The 18,021-nt window shown below is 49.0% G+C and overlaps 1 protein-coding gene across 1 annotated transcript in view; it reads right to left on the reverse strand.

Annotated features, from left to right (window-relative positions):
* The window catches only part of LOC138579451 (vitelline membrane outer layer protein 1-like), a 435,230-nt gene that overhangs the window by 241,303 nt on the left and 175,906 nt on the right, over nt 1–18,021 (reverse strand). The window contains exon 3 of the mRNA XM_069649780.1: nt 5,715–5,824. Within this exon, the coding sequence (XP_069505881.1) occupies nt 5,715–5,824 (110 nt within the window). The remainder of the gene's footprint in view (nt 1–5,714; nt 5,825–18,021) is intronic.

The following is an 18,021-nucleotide window of genomic DNA, read 5'->3' on the forward strand; positions in this document are numbered from 1 at the left end:
CCCCCCTCTGAAAAAAGTGGGTGGACTCTGTCCCCCGCGTGTACCATCAACTTCAACCCTGCGGGGTGTATGAATGCCTTGCTGACACAGAGCACCGAGCTGGATCACCCCGATCTATTGATGGAGACCTATAATAGACAGGTGACAGCTCTGCTTGATAGGATTGCCCCCAATAAGCCTCGAAGTGTTAGGGATTCTCCTAATCATCAAAAATGCTTCTCCCCGGAATTGACTCAAGTTAAGGAAAAGACAGGCTGAACATATATGGCTTAAGGGAAAAAATCCTAAGAGCAAAGAAGAATGGAAACGTTGGGAGAAGGAATACAAAGATAAGATCATAGAAGCCAAGCGTAACCATTACAACAAACAAATACGTAGAGCTGGAAACGAACAAATACGTAGAGCGGAAACGAACAAATACGTAGAGCTGGAAACGAACAAATACGTAGAGCTGGAAACGAACAAATAAGCAGGGCTGGAAACAAAACGAAGGCCATTTTGCCACTCTTTAGAACATGGGAAAATTGATATTGATATTGAGATTTAATTTCTATCGCGCTCGTACACAAGTGTTTCAGAGCGCGACAAGGCAAGGGGGGGAACAGGGGAGAACAAAAAATAGCGATCTTACTTGGCCCAGTGACATTGAGAACGTGCAAGTGCATGGGAGAGGGGGAGGGGAAAAGTACATGGAAGGGGGAGAAATGGAAAGTGCGAAGCAAAGGAGACACAGATAAATAATAATAAATAAATAAGGTACAGTGGTAGTGAAGCCAGCAATTTGCAAGTGCTAGGTTTAAGGCAGCAGACAGGGTAGGTCAGATAAGTGCAGGAAGAAAAAGGGGGGGCTGTATGGGTACAGATACAGACCCCAGTGTAAGGGGTGGCCCGGAGGCAGTGCAGGAGTGAGACAGGGTGAGCAGGTACCTGGGCCCGAAGGACAGAGGGTGGGCAAGTGCACAGTGCCAAGAGAGAACAGATCAGCAGGGGAAAGGGGGAGTGAAAGCAGAAGAAAAGAGGAAGGTCTTGAGGTGCTTCCGGAACCGGAGATGGTTCTCCTCAAGTTTTAGAGTGGCAGGGAGGCTGTTCCAAAGGGAGGCCCCAGCCAAAGACGGAGATCTACACCCAGCTTTTTTCTTTGAAAAACGACTGACCCGATGGGAGTTAGAGGTAGAGGAGTGAAGAGCTGGAGAGGGGAGGTACTTGCGGAGGGATAGCTGAAGGTATTTTGGACCCAGGCCCCAGAAAGCCTTGTGGAACATGCAGAGGGTTTTGAATTTAATCCTTGTATCCACTGGGAGCTAATGGAGAGATTTCAGAGATGGAGAGATATGATCCCAGGGCTTGAGGCCAAGGACAAATCTTGCAGTCCTGTTCTGGATTAGTTGCAGAGGGCGGAGAGTAGAGGCAGGTAGATTTAGAAAGAGGCTGTTGCAATAGTCCAGCCTAGAGAGAACCAGAGCTCTGGAGACAGTGAGCTTCTGGGGGAAGGAGAGGAAAGGAAGAATACCTCTGAGGAGGTGCAGTAGGAAGAGATGTGGGCGAAGAAGGAAAGGGTGGAGTCAAAGATGACTCAGAGGTTCTTAGCCTCGCAGGTGGGGGTAGGAGGAGGGCCAAGGGAGGCTGGCCAGAGAGTGAGGGGAAAGGATGGTTAAGGTGTGCCGATGAGGAGGATCTCCGTCTTGCTGGCATTCAGGCAAAGATCATTGGTGGCACACCAATCTTGAATGGCAGTTAGGCAATCAGAGATGAGAGAGGGAGAGGAGGTGGCTGAGGGCAGCCTGAAAATGAGTTGTGTCGTCAGCGTAGCACTGGAAATTTGAGCAGAAAATGCAATGCAGTGAGCGAGAGTTGCCAGGTTTTGATTGAAAAGCCAGGGCGAGAGGTTAGACCCCTGGGGATCACCTCAGGTAGAGAGGAAGATAGATGAAAGGGAGGACCCAAGTTGGACCAGGGAGGGTCGCTCAGAGAGGAAAGAGGTCAGCCAGGCCAGAGCCTAATCAGTGATACCCAGGTTTTCATGGAGATGGTTTGGCAGGATGGTATGGTTGACCATGTCGAAGGCAGAGCGAGATCGAGGAGGATGAGGACAGAGGGAATGTTAGAGTCAAGGTTGGCGAGCAGATCTTCACGGATGTTCAGGAGAGCAGTTTCCATGATTCTGGCAGCTCTGAAGCCAGACTGGTGGTCATGGAGACACCCAACAGCATTGGAATGAAGGTTCAGCTGAGAGATGGCCAACTTTTCCAGGGGTTTGCCCAGAAAGGGAGTAATGGAAATTGGGCGATAGTTAGCTGGACAAGAAGGATCAGCTGTGGGTTTCTTGAGAAGAGGATGCACAAAGGAGTGCTTCAAAGGGGAGGGGAAGGATCCTGAGGCAAAGGAGTGGTTGCAAAAATCAGCAGGAGCTGGAGGGAGGGTGTCAATGTGGTTTTAGAGGAACAAGGATGAACCTGTTTTGATGAGGCTTTCATAGATCGGACTTGTCTAGCGACCTCATCAGGGCAGAAAAGAGGAAAGGACGAGAAGGATGGTGGGGGGGTGGCTAAAGGAGGGTCAGCAAGCACAGATGGAGAGGCTAGAGAAGGGGTGGGGTGGAGAGGGAGGACAGGATGTCCTGGGTTTTTTAAATGAAGTGAGAGGCAAGGGCATTTCTAAGAGCCTGGGAGGCAACAGGGGGGGTAGAGACTGCAGCAGGGTTGGCCAGCTCCTTGCAGATTTTAAAGAGTTCGGCTGAGTTGTTAGATGCCGCAGAGACAGAAGCTTGAATGTGGACTCTCTTCTTGGTCAGGACAGAGAGTCGGTATTGCCTTTGTAGCAGGCAACAGGCCAGTTTGTCAGAGGATGAACAAGAAGCCCTCCATTTCCTCTCACCTGCCCTACACTTACATTTAAGTGTAGCTAGGTCATATCAGGATTTGCACTTGGCTTTGGACTTCAAACGGATCCTCATGTCAGGAGCAAGAGCATCAAGAGTATCAGAAATTGAAGTGTAGAGCAGAGACAGGGCTATGTTAGGATGCGAGACAGCCAGAGGTGGAAGGGGGGGGGGGGGGAGAAAGTGGCGTCAAAAGCCTGAACTGACATATGCTTCATGGGCTGGATGTCCGAGAAGGTAGGTGGCAGTGTTGGGGTAGGCTTGGTTGGGGGGAAGAGAGGGAGAGATGAGATGAGAGGAGGGAGTGATCACTCCAGGAGAGAGGAGTGGTCAGAGGGATGGAGAGGGGGCGGTCAGAGAAGATCAATACATTGAGTGTGTGCCCTGCAGAGTGAGTCGGGCCAGAGGGGAGGATGGACAGGGAGAGGGAGTCGCAGAGGTCACAGAAGAGTACAGAGGAGGAACAAGGAGAGTCTAAATGTAAATTGAGGTCACTGAGGAGGAGGAGTTGAGTGGTAGAGGCAAGGAGGGAGGAGGAGAGGTCCGTCCACTCAGAGAGAAATGAGGTGATTTGACCCGGAGGCCGGTAGATGGTACCCACAGTAAGAGAATGGGTAGGCGAGAGAGAGAGCCTACAGACAGGGCACTCAAAAGAGGAGTAGGTCTGAGTGGGAATGATAGAGGCAGGAATCCACTCAGGAAAGATCTGGGCTACGCCCCCATCAGACCGGGAGGATCTGGGTGCAGAGAGGATCAGTACTAAAAAGCCTAAAGTACTTAACCAAAATAATAATAAAGAAGATTGTGCAAAACTCCAAAAGGCATTTGCAGACAAATTTGTCCTCGCCCAATCTTAGATTTGTAAACAGCTGGACAGGTTAAATATTGCTACTGTTGGTGATACTATAGGAAATAGGCAACAAGAAACGGTGGTTGACCAAATGCCCTCTGATTTCAGGGAGCAAAACCTGACGGTGCCCTGCCCGCCATTTTGCTTCTCCCCTGTGACGATATCCTAAAGATCATGCACCCCACGAGTTGTCCAGGGGACCTATTGCCATCCAAGGTCATCCTGGAACATCGTGGTGTGTTTGCACCATTCTTGTGCATATTTGTTAATGCATCCTTTAATCACTGTGTCATACCTCAAACTATTAAAGATGTCGTGGTGATGCCCCTCTTGAAAAAACAGGGGTTGGACCCCAATGATGCGTCAAACTTCAGGCACATATCCAACACATTTTTCCTTCTCAGGTTGGTTGATAAGGTGGCCACTATGCAGCTCCAATGGCACATGGAGGCCGTAGGTATGCTGCACAAGAAACAATCAGGTGTTCGACACACCTATGGCACAGAGAGGGCTTTGGTCGATCTCCAGACTCAGATGCTGAGAGTGTTGGAGAGGAGTGGATCAGGGCTGCTGATTTTGCTTGACTTATCAGCAGCCTTCGATCTACTGGACCATAAAATACTGTTAGAGACACTGGCTGCTATAGGGGGATTCTAAGGAGAGGCGGTCAGATCGATGAAGTCATTTTTGGAAGGACGCAGGTCTAGGGTCACTTTGGGGAGATGCTTGTCTGATTTGGAGCCCACTGTTTGTCGGGTTCCCAGGGGCATGTCGCTCCTCCTCACTTTTTAACATTTACTTCCAGCCTTTGTGCACGGAATTGGAGACATTGGGGTTCTTCTTCACAAATTGTGCAGACGATTTTCAGCTATCTATGGAGTTTAGTGGAAATTATGCAGAGGACCAGGAGAAGCTAAATAACATCTATATGGTCATTCAAAATTGGATGCCCATGATTTGGTTATGCTTAAATGCCGGGAAAACTGGGCTGATGATTTATGGGTCCAAGCACTCCCGGGAGAGTCTAGGCCAAGGTTTTTCTAGCTTCCTTATCGAGGGTAGCCTGATCCCAGTGACTACGGAGGTTAAGACCCTCGCTACTCATATAGAGCCTAATCTAAATGCAGATGCCCATGTGAGGAACAGCAACTATTATCTTAGAGTACTGAGATCGGGTGGCCCTATGGTCACGAGGGATGTGCACAATTAGCACGGGGTGTTATACTACCGCGCTTGGATTACTGTAACTCTCTGTTAAGGGGTGCCAGTAAGGATGCCATACAGAAACCACAGAAAATAGTTCATCATATGGCACAGAGAGAACCAGTGATAGCAGCCAGAGAGGGCTGCATTGACTCCCGGAGGAAGCCAGGGTCCTCTTTAGGTTGTTAACTGGGTCATAAGTGTATTTTTGGGAAAGCCCCTCAATATCTTAAAGAGAAAGTACTGATCTATGAACCCGCTAGGAACCTTCGGCATGCCTCCTCAGGGTAAATCGTTTCATGAGAGCCTGGGTAATGGCCGCTGTTTCCCGGTCCGGGTGTCACGGGCCAGCCAAGGCATGCCTCCTCTGGGTAAATCGTTTCATGAGAGCCTGGGTAATGGCCGCTCTTTCCCGGTCCGGGTGGCACGGGCCTGGAACGAGCTACCAGAATCACTCCCGAAGGAAGAAAATCATCTCACCTTTAGGAAGTTGCTGTAGACCAGGATGAGATCCCCACTCGGTAGCTCCATCTTTCTGTCCAGCGCCCGGATGCCTAAGGGCGTTGGCGCTTTATAAGCAAACTAGCATAACTGAGCACCTAATAGCAGTGCCTGGCAAATGCCTAACACTCATACACAGCCAAACCTGTTGACTTTACCAATGCTGGTTTATGCTAGTTTTAATAAGCCTAGAGGAAATCTTGAACTCTGGTCACAGGGGGTTCTTTGTCCCCCCCACCCCGTGCGACACACCAAATGAATACATAATAAAAATGTTCTTACCTTACAACTTCGTAAGAAACGGAATTCATATAGTTATAAGTGGGTGTCGCGCAGACCAGCTGCAGTCCGTTCAAACTTGTGTCATCTGCGTAGCCCTGCGGAGACTCCACCTAGTATGTGAGTACAAAGAGAGTGACATTGAGAGAGTTGAATGGCGTCTCACAGGCAGTCTCGTTCCATGCATGCCTAATACTGGGGAGACGCCCGCATGTCACCACTAATGCATATAGCCAGTGCTTTAAATGGGCAGGCACTTGCCAGAACTGAGTACCGCAAGCACTATATTTATTTCTAAGATATAGTCCTGGCACTTCTCAGCAAGAAGAAGGTACTCTGGGACAAGGAGTACCTGCACTTCTTTATTCCCATGTCAAGCACTGCATGTATGCTTCTAATAAGCACTTTTTCCCAGGGGGCCATATGTGCCCGGATATTCCATCGGCGCACTGGAGGGGAACAGTGGAGTCAAACAAATTACACAAAATTATTAAAAAACAATGAAGAGAAAGGGAAAAAGGATGAACCTACTGTGCCTTGTGAGTGTTCAGAGCGTGCCAGTGCATCAAGGATGAGGGAAGAGGGGGTACGTGCTAGAGTGTCTGTGGCCATGGGTGAGCAACAGAAGAAATGCATTGTGTGGTGAGTTATACACAGCCAGAGCAGTGTTGGGTGTACGTGCGAGCCTCCAGTACAGAGGGTGTGCCAAGGTAAGTTCTGGGGAAGACATAAGATGCGTGATTGTGTGTGGGAAGGCAGGGGCCCGAGGATGCATAAGGGCCAAGGACAGCAATCACAGCAACTGCGAGATTAGCAGTGTAGAGAGGATGGGAAGGAGGAGGTAAATAATAAAGTCTTGAGGAGCTTCTGGAATGTAAGAAAGTCCTGCTCCAGGCGCCTATGGAGGAGGAGGTTGTTCCATAGAAGGGCGCCAGATGAGTAAAGTGACCAGCCTCCTGGCCTCTGTTTAGCGAAACACTTTACACACAAAGAGTTGGTGCCATGCGTAGTGGTCTAGAGGGAGAGTATTTAGTCAAATAAAGTTAAAGTGCGGTCCCCGGGCCCAGACAGCCTTGTGGATGATGCAGAGGGATTTGAATTTAATCTGTGCAGCAACTGGGAGCCAGTGAAGAGTTTTTAGGGCAGGAACAATGTGGTCCCTGGGCTTAAGGCCAAGGATAAATTGTGCTGCCCTATTCCGGATTAGCTGGAGGGGTCGCACAGTGGAAGAAGGTAGATTGAGGAGGAGGTTATTGCAATAGTAAAGCATAGAGAGAACCAGGGCTTGGGTAATATTGCCCCTAGGGGGAAAGTAAGAAAAGGTAGAATTCCTTTGAGCAGGAAGAGCTGAAAGTGGGACTTCTTGGCAATGTCCTGAGAGTGAGGGAGGACGGAGAGAGAGGTGTCGAAGATGACTCCAAGGTTTCTGGCTTCAGAAGAAGGAGCGGGGGAGGGCCCATGGAGGAAGGCCAGAGTGAGGGAAAGAAGGAGGCAGCAGGGGTCCCGATGGGAAGGATCTCAGTTTTACAGGTGTTCAGGCAGAGAACATTGGAGGTGCACCAGGACTAGATGTCAGGTAGGCAGTCAGGGATGATGGAAGGCCAAGGGGGTCAGCAGGAAGTTTGAAAAAGAGTTGTGTGTCATCTGCATAACACTGGAAGTTGGGGGGAAAGGAGGAGATGAGGCATGCAAGCAGAGCAAGGTTGACCTTGTTTCTCACCGACCAAACTCCCTGATCCAACTGGGGTCTTTCCTCTCTTCTATATCTCTCTTTGTAGTATTCCCCAGGAGCCAAACCTCTCTTCCTGGCTCTTCAACCACTACCTGGCACCTCTTGCCCTCTGCATCGCTACTTTCTGCTCCAATTTTCAGTGTTATGCGGTTGATAACCAGCTCTCTCTCAGGCTCACCTCAGCCACTTCCGCTCCCTCTGTCATACCAGACCGTCTGGCTGCAATTCAGGAGTGGTGTTGCTGCCAATGATCTCTGCCTTAATGCCAGTAAAACTGACATCCTCCTCATTGGGACAACTTTTCCCTCCTTTCCTCTCTCTCTCTCTGGCTACGCGCTCTGAGCCCTCTTCCTGCTCCTTCTTGTGAGGCTAACAACCTTGGAGTCATCTTCGACTCCACTCTCTCCTTCTCCCCTCACATCTCTGATGTCTCTAAGAAGTCACACTATCAGCTGCACCTCCTCAGAGGTAGTCTTCCTTTTCTCACTTCTCCCCAGAAGCTCACTGTCTCCCGAGCCCTGGTTCTCTCTAGGCTGGACTACTGCAACAGCTTCTTTTTGAATCTGCCTGTCTCTACTGTTTGACCTTTACAACTTATCCAGAACATGACTGCGAGACATCTTATTGGCCCCAAGCCCAGGGATCGTATTTGTCAGCTCTGAAATCTCTTCATTGGCTCCCTATGGCTGCAAGGATCAAGTTCAAGACTCTTTGCATGGTTCACAAGGCTTTCTGGGGCACTGCCTCCACCTTTCTCTTTCTAAACATCTTACTTCTCGAGCTCTTCGCTCATCCACCTCCAACTCTCTCAGGGTCAGCTGCTACTCCAAGCAGAGAGTGGGGGCCTCCCCCTGGAACAGCCTCCCTGTCTCTCACACACTTGAACCGAACCACCTCCAGATCTGGAAGCAACTCAAGACCTTCCTTTTTGCTTCTGCTTTCTCTCTTCCTCTCACCTGCTGATGCACCTGACTGCTCCGTGCACTGGTCACCTGGTCACCCTCTGAACTCGGGTCCAGGCTCCTGCATATCCAGTTGCCCCTGCACTGCCTCCGGGCTCCCCAGCACTTAAGGGTCTGTATCTGCACCCCTACAGTTCCTTCTCTCAGCACTTATGAGCCACCCGCTGGCTGCACTTATTGAGTTACCTTCAATTCTCCATTGCCCTACCCCCTTGGACTGCCCCTCACCCGCTCCCCTGCGCTTGCACGATCTGAATGATACAAGGCCTAGAAAGATTGTTGTTTGTCCTACTTCTGTTTCCACTTCCTTGTCTTGTTGCGCCTAGAATCACTTGTGTACAGGTGCGTTATAAATGACTTATCATATCATATCATAACACTATACCCCGCAGGAAGTAACAGGAAGGGCTCCAGTAAACACAGTGTGTTAGGGGCAAGCATAGCAAAGCACACAGTTTAATCCCCAAAATGAAAGTACTATAGAAAGGAATATATTTCTGTGTTATAAAACTGCTGACTGGAAACACGGGGGCAGTTGCTGTGGGCCCCACTGAGGCTTGAGGACCCTTTCAACTGAAAAGATTGAAAGGCCCTGACGCCCTCCCTCTAGCTCCACCAATAACTTGCGTGCCTGAAGCCAAAGCACCTAAATCATTAACGTTTTTCTTAAAGATGAGAAAGAGAGGCTACACACGCCTCGGGTGCAAAATCTGTCAACTTTAGGAGGTCACAGGAGGCGAAAGCTGTCCCTGGAAGAAGCAGACCTCAGATGAAAGAATCACTTTGCATGTACAAGTTGTTAGGGAGAATTCTCATTTCATGGCTAATTTCCGTTACCTATAAAGTCCCCCAGCAGATTTGCAGGATTTGAAAGGTTTGTTTTTTTTCTCCAAGAGTGAGACTCTTTTTCCCACTCTTAGGCATTTTTGTTATGTGTGTTCTAGGCTATTTTTGTGTTTAATGCCTATGGGATCTTTTCTCTCACCCATAGGAACCATCTTTATGCACATGTGTTACACTGCACCCTCTGTGCAGTGACACAGGGGTGTCGTAGTGACCCCCAAACATAGACTCCATACCCTGGGACTGACTACTGTCTCCCAGGGCATGTAAAGTCCCCATTGACTTTAGTAGTCGATTTTTATGAACTTAACCAGTACACCCCATCTTAATATGGAAGTACTGGAAGGGGTTAATAGTTTTTCCCCTATGTTCATTTTCGAGAGGGTACCTTAAAGGCATACTCTAGTAAAAAATGTTATTGTCCCTATGGGTCGGCCATGTTTTTTTAAGGCTAAGCGGGTCGATTTTAGAAAACTTTCCTATGGACCTTACCCGAGTTTTCGTCCATTAAACGCACGCGAAAACAAGCACCTGTGAGCCGCCATTTTCTGATAATCCTATCTTTTCACCGATAGCCCTGGCAGACCTGCTTTTGCGGCACTAAATCAATTCCCCCGCCCCTGAGCCTGACATTATCAAAACATTCATATTCCCCGCCTCTCTCTGTGACGTTTCTGTGCTGCGTAGGCAAACGCACCCAGTCGTCTTCTGCGCGACTCCACACAGAACCCGGAAACCAACACAGATCAACTCACAACACAGCGCGCCACAATTCAGAATATGAAACTGTACTTTACAATGAAACAGCAACACGGTACATTTGGTAAAGTACATTTATTTGCATAGTATTGCATAAATTGCACTTAGTATTTGCATAAATTGCAAAAATGTATAAATGATGTGACTAAAATCTGAACATGTGACTCATCACTTGGCTGTTCTGTATTGCACGAGAATGAAACATGCTTACATTATAGACTGGACCCCCGAAGGATGCAATTCGATGACAATAGACACAGATGAAAATAAATAGATCTATTGATAGCATAGCAATGGAAACTCTAGTCAATAGCAATGAGACCAATGAACATAGCACTATTGTGTACTCTACTCGCAAATAGATAGAAATTTAAAAATCTGCGAAATATGACTAGGATACATGGCCTTACCTTGACCAACAAACAGTTGGATTCAGCAAGCAGAGCAGTATGTTGCAGGAGAATAGGTGGATGGCCACAGGTAGCACACTGATGGGTTTGCTCTAAGCGGTCACAGAAGTTCACGGATAGCACAACGACGACCAGATTAGCGTAGATCTCGGTGGTTGCCAGGTAACACGTTCAGGAGTTGACTTGCAAAGCACAAAGATGTTCTCATGAGACATATCAAGTGGTTTATAAAGTATTTGGAACAGGGGTGTGTTGAATGACGTATGTATGTCGTGGTCTTAGGGGGGCGGCCTGCTTCAAGGGGAGGCCTGGCTGGAGACAGGGGGTCTGAGGAGGCCATGTGAACAATGGCCCCTTGGCGTGGGACACCTTTTGAAGTGTACATGTACTTTGGCACCTTGGCCGTTTGCGCCCCGGACAGCCCCCCATGCCAGCGAGCATCCACCGGCGCGAACCGCCTTTGATACAGGGGGGTAGGATGGATGGGCCTGGGGCGTGCAAATAAGGCACAGGAAGACTGCTGAATGGAGACACACTTATGTGGATTGCAGGGGGGCGGCCTGCTTCAAGGGGAGGCCTGGCTGGAGACACGGGGTCTAAGGAGGCCATGTGAACAATGGCCCCTTGGCGTGGGACACCTTTTGAAGTGTACATGTACTTTGGTACCTTGGCCGTTTGCACCCCGGACAGCCCCCCATGCCAGCGAGCATCCACCGGCGCGAACCGCCTTTGATACAGGGGGGTGGGATGGATGGGCCTGGGGCGTGCAGATAAGGCACAGGAAGACTGCTGAATGGAGACACACTTATGTGGATTGCAGGGGGGCGGCCTGCTTCAAGGGGAGGCCTGGCTGGAGACACGGGGTCTGAGGAGGCCATGTGAACGATGGCCCCTTGGCGTGGGACACCTTTTGAAGTGTACATGTACTTTGGCACCTTGGCCGTTTGCGTCCTGGACAGCCCCCCATGCCAGCGAGCATCCACCGGCGCGAACCGCCTTTGATACAGGGGGGTGGGATGGATGGGCCTGGGGCGTGCAGATAAGGCACAGGAAGACTGCTGAATGGAGACACACTTATGTGGATTGCAGGGAGGCGGCCTGCTTCAAGTGGAGGCTTGGCTGGAGACACGGGGTCTGAGGAGGCCATGTGAACGATGGCCCCTTGGTGTGGGACACCTTTTGAAGTGTACATGTAGTTTGGCACCTTGGCCTTTCGCGCCCCGGACAGCCCCCCATGCCAGCGAGCATCCACCGGCGCGCACCGCCTTTGATACAGGGGGGTGGGATGGATGGGCCTGGGGCGTGCAGATAAGGCACAGGAAGACTGCTGAATGGAGACACACTTATGTGGATTGCAGGGGGGCGGCCTGCTTCAAGGGGAGGCCTGGCTGGAGACACGGGGTCTGAGGAGGCCATGTGAATAATGGCCCCTTGGCGTGGGACACCTTTTGAAGTGTACATGTAGTTTGGCACCTTGGCCTTTCGCGCCCCGGACAGCCCCCCATGCCAGCGAGCATCCACCGGCGCGAACCGCCTTTGATACAGGAGGGTGGGATGGATGGGCCTGGGGCGTGCAGATAAGGCACAGGAAGACTGCTGAATGGAGACACACTTATGTGGATTGCAGGGGGGCGGCCTGCTTCAAGGGGAGGCCTGGCTGGAGACACAGGGTCTGAGGAGGCCATGTGAACAATGGCCCCTTGACGTGGGACACCTTTTGAAGTGTACATGTAGTTTGTCACCTTGGCCTTTCGCGCTCCGGACAGCCCCCTCATGCCAGCGAGCATCCACCGGCGCGAACCGCCTTTATATGAAAATATAGTATATCGCCTTTATATGAATGATAGTATATCGTTGCTTATCAATAACAAATGCCACATAACGCAGATTCTTGTGAGCACAGACCCACACTTCAACAAGTGTATTATAGTGGGACCCGAAGGCCTGCATAATCCAATGGTAATTGATAGTATAGATATATGTGATTCATTTAAAAAATCGAGACAAACGTTGTTAAAATAAATGTGGTGTTTTATTTTGCATCTTATTTTCGTGAAAAAAAAAAAATTAGAAGACTTTAAAGGTTATACAGGTCAGGTTGCAGCATAGTGAGAGAAAATCCCCTGTACTGACCGCTGTCACTCGGGAACGTGTCCCTAATGGCACGAACGGCACAGGCGGGTATCACTCTTCGAACGCGGTGTCCAAGCCTCCCGTGAAGCCACCATGTATAGGAACGATAGGCCACCAGCCTGTACTACCTGTGAAAAGGAATGAAACAAACTGTTTTTAAATGACCCAGATAAGTTTAATAAACGTTTGTTGTCAATGACAATTCTTGTAACTAATGGCATTCAGCACGGACAAATGCTATCTAGACAATGCACACTATTGAACGACTTACATGCGTTACAATGATATGTAGATGTAATTTTGGATATAGTAGAAGAACATGAAATAGGAGTGGCATGACATGCAGAGTATACTTACTCGTTACTCGGATTACGAGGACGAACAGTTGCTCGAAGTTCGTGCATAAGCACCATCAAGATTCTCAACACGGCCCGTGTGAGGCAGGCTGCCCTGAAGTCTGGCAGCTTGGTGATGCATTGCGGTCGTGGCTCGCCTTCCGAAATGTAGGCCAGGCATCCCGAGTTTTCTCGGCAGCAGCAGTTCTCGTCCTCGATTGGCATTAGCTCGCACCGATTGCATGTGCACCAGGTGGAGACGCCGTCCATGCGACTAGGCCCAGGCTCTTCATCTGTTGAATCGTCCTCCCAACTGCCGTCCGAATCCCCATCGTTTTCGTGTGCTTCCCTTTCCAGTAGTTCCTCCTCGGTATACTCGGGCTCGTACGTGTAGGGCATTATTGTAGCCATTGTGTGGTAAACAGAGTAAAATAATTTACCGAGATGGTACAGGTGTTCACACGGGCTACAAGCGACGAAGGTAGCTGACCAGAGCACTGAAACGAGTCACAGAATACTCAAAGTAACACAGAGAGAGGAATGGAATCGAAAATCGGCTGCTGTGTGTTGTGAAACGGTCTGTTTATACTTATTGAGGAGAGAGGCGTCCTGCCATTTCCATGGCGACACGTCATTAGCTGAAGCGCAGCGAATGTTGACACGAGACGTGCTTTGGCGTTGGGAAATGGGCGGTACGAGTCTGCTGATGTCAGGCTCAGGGGCGGGGGAATTGATTTAGTGCCGCAAAAGCAGGTCAGCCAGGGCGATCGGGGAAAACATAGGATTATCAGAAAATAGCGGCTCACAGGTGCTTGTTTTCGCGTGCGTTTAATGGACGAAAACTCGGGTAAGGTCCATAGGAATGTTTTCTAAAATCGACCCGCTTAGCCTTAAAAAAACATGGCCGACCCATAGGGACAATAAAATTTTTTACTAGAGTATGCCTTTAAAGTCCCCCTCTACATAGTTTCTGGCTGGTGGCAGTGGTTGCTACCTTTTATATTCGACCGCAAATATTTCTCTATGGAATTTTCCCATTGTTCGAGGCTACCACTTTTACTGACAGCCTCTAGCGTACCGCTGGTCTATTTTTTATTAACTTTACTCCAGTAGGTTTTATTTGCCAGAACTTTGATAAAACTTCTTTCTCGAGTGTTACTTCATTTTCCTAACCCAGGTCGGGGATCCTTTGTTCGTCCTTTTGGCGAGCTTCTGCCAAGAAGCCCTCCTTTCGGCACCACTGAGTCCGGGGTGGGTCTGTTGTTTGGGAGGGGGAGTAGAACCCCTGGACAGAGTTGCCACCACAACTCAGGTCGCACTCTAACGTGAAAGGCTGGAGGGTCTCCCGCCAATATGACAACTCCACCGTGTGAGTGACAGCTAGGCTGTATGAATGGGTCTCTTTCTCCATAAAAGCAGGGTCCTGAGGACTGGAAGAGCAAGACGTCACCACTGGAACTACGGAACCGAAGGGAAGAGAAGCCAGAGACATCTTTAGCATCTACACCGCCGGTGAAGCCCTGTCGGATCGTCTCACCACTTTTTCTTCCACACGACGAGAGGAGATCTTCAGCGGAGAAGCCTCCTTCCCTTGAGCTGGTGGGGTCAACCAGTTCACCTACCGCATCCTCGGACCTGTCTTGGTCGACTCGACAGTGCCCCGCACTTGAGGACCGATAGTCAGGCAGCTATCGACCCGGACCGCGATTAAAAGAAACGTACCTTTTAAACTTTGTTTGGCAGCACCGCGGCTGGTTTCATCCCTGGGTAGTGCAGCGACTCAAACCTTCCTCCACAACGAGAGCCTCTCTTCCTCTGCTGGACCCCTCGACCTGCAGGAACTACCAGGAACAACCGCGACCGCAGGAGCCACTTCTTCACGTTTAAGGTACATTGTTCCGCCAGGCCGCCCTTTCTCCGTGGTAGCCCTAAAGGTGTTTTAAATTCTTTAACTACTTGTGGGGTCGGCCGCCCTCTCTCTTAACATTGTCTTTCACCTTGCGTCTACCTCTTCAACAATTTTCTACTAAAGACTTGACTGCAGCTACAAGAACATTTTTGCTCCTAAGCTCTTGGTCCTGTACCACTGACTCTGGCTCAGGCCTATTGACTCTGGCTGATGTGTTAGATCTGCTCTCACTAGATTAGTTTTCAATGAGAAATGTGTTGATGCACCTACATGTTCTAAACCCTTCTTCCTTCCTACTGTTTTAACCTGTGGAGTGCCATTTTGCTCAGTTTTCATTCACTTGTCTTTTGGTTAAAGTGTTACTGTGCATTACTTGTTCACAAAACTTCAGGGAAGTGTTGCTAGGGGGTGTCTGAAGATATTTCGGTTTAACTTGTACTTTCCCTCCCTTTCGTTGAATTGGTAGAGTGCCATTTGTAGTTGGTTTTCACTGTGCCGTTTTGCTCAGTTTTCGCTATACTGCAAACTTGTCTACAATTGAATAGGGAGTTGTATATGCTTTTCTTTTGACTAAACTTAACTTACTAACTTACTTTATTAACTGTGATCTATGTGTTCACTTAGAAGTGTATAAAATAAATATATATTCTCTTTTTAATACAAAGCTTTGGTCAGTGTTTCCTTACTCCATAGCACTGTACTACCTCTTGTCTGAACCCTGAATACTGCTCATCTCCCTCTTGAGATAAGTCTGACTGCTCAGCCACAGCTACCAACTAAATCTTTGTGGTACAAACTGATACCAAAGGGGATTTATTGCTCTCACCTGTAGTCCTAATCTGGGGTAGTGCTCCCTCTGGGAACTGCCCTGGATTCTGCCTAACACAAGTCTCTCTGCCTGCCCTGTTTACTGGTTTCCCTACAGCCTTTGCAACCTCCAAGGTTTGCTGTTTTTTTGCGGGACAAACCCACAAGTCGCGGGTCCATTAACAGCCCTGTTAATGCTCTCTGGTTTATCAGGTTCCATTGCTGCTTCCAGCGCTGGCCAATGGGATCCGGCATCAGATGTGTAGCCGGATCTCGGGATCCGGCATCAGATGTGTAGCCGGATCTCGGGATCTGGCATCAGATATGTAGTCGGATCTCGGGATCCGGCATCAGATGTGTAATCGGATCTCGGTATCCGGCATCAGATGTGTAGTCGGATCTCGGGATCCGGCATCAGATGTGTAGTCGGATCTCGGGATCCGGCATTAGATGTGTAGCCATATCTCGGGATCCAGAATCAGATGTGTAGCCGGATCTCGGGATCCGGCATCAGATGTGTAGTCGGATCTCGGGATCCGGCATCAGATGAGTAGCCATATCTCGGGATCCAGAATCAGATGTGTAGCCGGATCTCGGGATCCGGCCAGCCTCAGTCCCATAAAGCTCGACGATTTCTTTTTTTTTTAGCAAGGGCTCCAGTCACTGGAAAGCAAAGTGCTCTGTGGCTGTGCACTGGGCAGATTCGGTGATCTAATCTGCCCTGTGCACAACCACAAAGCACCAGGGGAGTCTCTAGCATTGCAAGAGTGGGGGGCAGGGGTGACGGGGGCAAACCGCAAAAAATGTCCTGCTACTTTCCACCCAAATGCAGTGCGCGCAATTCCATATGGTCTCATTCGTGCCCACAAACCCCGCCCCCACCCCTGCCCCAATCTACGTTTTTAGTAACATTTTAAAGCAACAAACAAATAAAACTGCAGAATCATTACAGATGCAGGAAACACATCTGTTAGAGCACTGTCCAAGCCTCTGGGGCAAAATGCATGGAAACCTCCTAATTAGCACATGGATTGCACCAACAGAAGTGACTTCACAGAAAAGTACATTGCCAGGAGCGTCATCAGTCTATGATAATGAGAGGCACCATGGAAGTGTCTTTAGAATAAGTTGTCAGAAGTGAGCCAAGTGCCAAATAACTTTGTGGTGCAAAATACCTAAAATGCACTTTTGTTAAATATGGAGGAACACTATAGTCATTAGGCTTTTTAAAAAAAAAATAACAGCATGATATATTAACATAAGCTTTGAAGTGAACCACTTACAGAGCTGCAGATAAGACACACTGGGCCTCATTACAAGTTTGGCGGTAGCCTTGCCGGTAAACCTGGCACCCATGAATGAGCAATTACTGGGTCATTAGGGCCCTCCCAGACCTGGTAATTGCCCATTCACGAATGAAATGCTCCCCATTCCCATTGAGCCGCAAGGGGTTCAATGGGAATGGGGAGGTCGGATGCACTGGCACCATTCAGAATGTTGCCAGTGCATCCGACATGCTCTGCTCGCAGGTGGGGGTACGCCCGCCAGGTCAGAACTGGTGGGCGGGAAGGTACCCTCGAGCAGAACGTATAGTTTGCCAGTCCGGTAACAACGGTACCAGCAAGGTTACCGGTACCGTTCTTACCGGACCCGCAAAATTATAATGAGGCCCAATGTGATTAAATGATTTGACCAGGATCACACACTTTTTTTAAATGGTGAAACCGGGATGTGGACAGTTTAAGCAGCTGAGCACATCTTCCCAGGTTTAGTTGATATAGATTTGTATAAAGGTTTTGCTTTGCATTTCTTGTGCTTAAATAATACTTTATTTATAACAATGCCTTGGAAGCAAAGCACAATACATAAGAAACTACCATTTCATAATGAACTTTACACTATATACATCATCATAGAAATATGTTGAGCAATGGGTGTATGGCTTTAGTTTTATTCTCCCCATCCTGCATGCAAAGTCACAATAACATCATGCAGATTAATGTGAGCCTAACCAACCCCCCTTGGGTTTTAAAGCCATAATCATTATTTCATAAAGCATGCAACATTATGCACCCTTCTAACTTCTGATCACTCCCTCCCATACACATTTCTAAAGGGACAATTGTCCCTGCTAATAGCCCCCCCTCCTTCCCATCAGTGCCTAACGGCTCACATTAGCTCACAGAGCTCCTTGATCATTATCCTGGTAGCGGGACACATTTCCCGTTGGTCAGCCTCATTGTTGTGCCGAACTAGAGAGCTGTCCCAGTGACAAAAGCCCTAGTTAGGCTCTCAAAAGAGCCTGTGGGGGGGGCAGCTTGACCTGCCTTCCCCCACTCAGTATGCCACTGCAGACCACATTATATTACCATCAGTTGTATTTGCTTAGTTTTACTTTCGCATTGTACAGATCATTGACG

The sequence above is a fragment of the Ambystoma mexicanum genome, chromosome 3p (assembly GCF_040938575.1).
Source record: "Ambystoma mexicanum isolate Mex_15411 chromosome 3p, UKY_AmexF1_1, whole genome shotgun sequence".
In the NCBI taxonomy this organism is placed as follows: Eukaryota; Metazoa; Chordata; class Amphibia; order Caudata; family Ambystomatidae; genus Ambystoma; species Ambystoma mexicanum.